Raw genomic sequence first — 3,483 nt, 5'->3', positions numbered from 1 at the left:
TTATTTATTATTATAAATAAAACTAGTAGGTTTCCATTTGAAAATCAAAAGTGTGATGTAGCATCTTGTTTATAAAACACCTTGTATAATGCAGTGATAGTTAGCAAGATGTCCCCTTAAAAATCAAAGTTGACGTGTCAAAGTGACGAACATTTTTTTGTAGATCTGCCAGGAGAATCAACAATAGGAGTGCGACCTTTTCGTTGGCCCACCCTGTATATCGTTATATTGTAATGGTAGATACTAAACGCGCATATTTTAAAATATTTATTATTATACAGCAGAGGGCGTTGGAAAAGTTGCAGCGCAGAACACGACTTTGTTCTAATGGTACAGTTCCTTATGTAAATTTCACTACATTTTTGTAGTAGAAAACATGAAACTTTAAACTAGATACTAGCTGACACTAGACCACAAGCGCTTCCGGGTAGCCATTTCAAATTAATGTTTAGCGATATTCCGTCGCAATCCGAACGAGTTCTTGCGACGTTTTGTAACCGTTGACGAAACGTGAGTCCATCACAGCACATGAGAGACCAAATAAGAATCAAAACATTGGGTTTGTTCAGGTGCACGTGCACCAAAAAAGACCAAAATGGGTCTTTCGGTCAACAAGGAGATGGCCATAGTTTTTTTATATGCACGCGGTGTTATTCACATCGGTTACGGTTAAAGGGGTAAAACCGTTCAAATTCGATGTTGACTCTTGAAGCTAAAACGGCCGCATTTGGCGAAAAAAAAGTGCTGTTTCATCAGGACAATGCACGTGTGTAGTCGTCATGGCAAAACTCGACGAATTAGGACTACGAACCGCCACCCCACTCAGCATATTCTCCAGATTTAGGCCACTGCGACTATTTCCTGTTTCTAACCCTGTAGATATGGCAGGGCGGTAAGAGATTTAGGTTCAATGAAGAGGTCATCATTGAAACAATCACATATTTTGAGGACATTAAAGGACAGAAATTATATTATTCGGAAGGAATACAAATATTGGAAAGACGCTGGACTAAGTGTACTAAAAAAAAATGCTAAAAGCTGAAATGAAATTATGTTGGGAAATAAAACGTTTGTTGGCCGAAAAAAGTTTTTCAGTTGTCCGGCTTAAACGATGAAAATTCGCATTTTATGGTGTTGATAAATCAAAAATTTCTCCGTTGTCTTCAGGTAGACAGAAAACTTTGAAATTCGGCAGGAGAAGGAACCAATACCATGTTAATTTGAGAGCTTGCACAGTATTTGCATTTGACATCATTCGCGAGTTCAAAAGTCCATACGTTTCCTGGTGGCTAAAACTACGACTTAAGTAGTAATTTGACACTTGTTTTTCAACAACAAGTTTTATAATAACAGCAAGACTTCGAAACCATTTTCAGAGCAAAAGTACTAGACTTGGAAATTTGTATATTAGAAATTTTGTGTGTTAAAAACCATCTACATCTTATTGAAAATTAGCATAGCAAGTATCATTTTTAGTATAAATAGAAGACCGTCGATGGTAATGTACAATGTGTCCCAATTAATAGATTCAACCCGGACTTGCATTATTTAATAGAATACAATGTATTTTATTATGTTATTAGTGTCTACGATCAAAATAAATATATTAAGGTTTACCTTACTTAAAGCTAAGAGTTTCTGAGATATTGATTATCACCCATTGAGTTGAAATACACCGTTTACCAAAATTCTCAAACGGCAGTTATAACATTAAGCATCTAATATTTAACTTACCCAAGGATTCTTTTAGGCTACTAAAAACACTAGCACGCTTAGCTTCGATAAATTGCGACTTGTGGATGAAAATGCAACATTGCTGGTGGAGACTAATCAGCTGCGGAAGAACTTGCAAAGTGAAATAAATCAGAATAAGAAGCTGAATTCTATTATTGGAATGTCTTATATATCACCCAAGGCTGCTCAGAAAAAAGTAAACCTGGCTGTATCGACAAATGAGGAGATACACACTAAGTATAAGGAAACCATCAAGGTGCGTATATTTTACTTTTTTTAAATCCTGTAAGATTTTCAAACAGCTGACACGGTTTGTTATTAGCCATACGACTTGTACTTGGCTTTATTAGGAATAAATCACTAACGTTTTACCACTTTGGCGAAACACATGGTGGTAAAACGTTAGTGATTTATCGTCAGTGTCGAAGGTTCCAACCGTATAGATTATTTAAGAGAAATACATTTCAAATTTACGATTTAAGAATAAAACGATATATTTGCTGTGAAGCATCCGTGAACCACTAAGCAATGTGATACATCAATACATATCTGGTATTAGTATGCCTCGTGGGGTTACCCGCTTTTATTTTGTTTGTAATTGGTGATTTAAGCATTTTGCATGTTACAATAAATATCCCGAAAATACTTTAGTATTGCAAAAACTTGTTTCTAAAGTATTTAGTGATGATTGGATGATTTTTTAACGGTAAACTCTTCCACAAATTTATCTGATAGACTAGAAATTTGAAGTTGGTGACTCTATTGGTCTACAGCAATGCAATCGTTTTTTCCAAGTATTGAAGAGATATGGAAGACCATGTTTAGTACCCGTTCACTAATAATGGCAGGCTATATCCGAATTACTATCAAAATAGTAGTTTTCGATACAAAAGTGTCGTTTTTCGAACGAGGACTTGTTTGACGTCAATCCGTCAGGGGTTCGAAAAACGGGTTTTTGCCCTCGTATCGAACAACTTTTTTATTCGAATGAAAAACATAACACGAACCATAAGTTATAATAAACATGAGAACAGCCAAAAATAAAAGCCATCAACTTCATATTTTAAATCTGATGTCAATGTCATTTTTAAAATTGTCTCGTTTTAACGTTTGTAATTTTTCAAAAGCGTACTTTTGTAAGCATATAAATACAACTGAAACAATGAGTCTTGAAAATTCAAGTGCTGCTTTCACGGTATCGTGTTTGTATAAGTCTCATATTTTGCATGAATTTTGCGCGATTTAAAAAAATCGTGTTTTGCTTGTGGCAACATCGGCGAGCTCGGAAAAATAGACCATTAGAACGACTTTGGGACTGAACTCGTAACAAAGTTGTAATTTACTAATTGTAAGTAAATTTTAAATTATGATCAATAGTTGTTGATAAACCTACCTAATTTATTAAAAAAGCATGTCGGTTACTTTTGAATGAAAATCCTTTAAAAAAATATAATGACATTGATACGTTCAATTTGTCACATATACATTTGGGCACATGTGCGTAAATCGATCTTCACTCCAGCTTCTTGTGTACCGAATGTGGCGAAAAATTACTTTTATTTGTAAAGTTTTCTTAAAAACGTTTGCCTTGTTAGTTTTGTTTGTTGGATAATGTTAAGTGTTTTTTCTCCTTCAATAAAACAAGTATTACTATGTATCAACTGATCGTATTTTGCAAAAGTATTTCCAAAGGTCCAAACAAAGCATTATCTCACAGAAAATAGTGAAAAGAAATTATTTGAAAAAATA

At 34.3% G+C, this 3,483-nt stretch overlaps 1 protein-coding gene across 1 annotated transcript in view; it reads left to right on the top strand.

Annotated features, from left to right (window-relative positions):
• The window catches only part of LOC109544714 (cilia- and flagella-associated protein 57), a gene marked incomplete in the record, with an annotated part of 73,226 nt that overhangs the window by 65,747 nt on the left and 3,996 nt on the right, over positions 1-3,483 (top strand). Inside the window, 1 exon segment of the mRNA XM_048663853.1 lies at positions 1,751-1,990. Within this exon segment, the coding sequence (XP_048519810.1) occupies positions 1,751-1,990 (240 nt within the window).

The sequence above is a fragment of the Dendroctonus ponderosae genome, unplaced genomic scaffold (genome assembly GCF_020466585.1).
Source record: "Dendroctonus ponderosae isolate FM_Combo_2020 unplaced genomic scaffold, Dpon_F_20191213v2 Dpon_F_20191213_2, whole genome shotgun sequence".
Taxonomy (NCBI): Eukaryota; Metazoa; Arthropoda; class Insecta; order Coleoptera; family Curculionidae; genus Dendroctonus; species Dendroctonus ponderosae.
The sequence above is the reverse complement of the archived record's forward strand: the minus strand, read 5'-3'. Positions and strand labels throughout refer to the sequence as shown.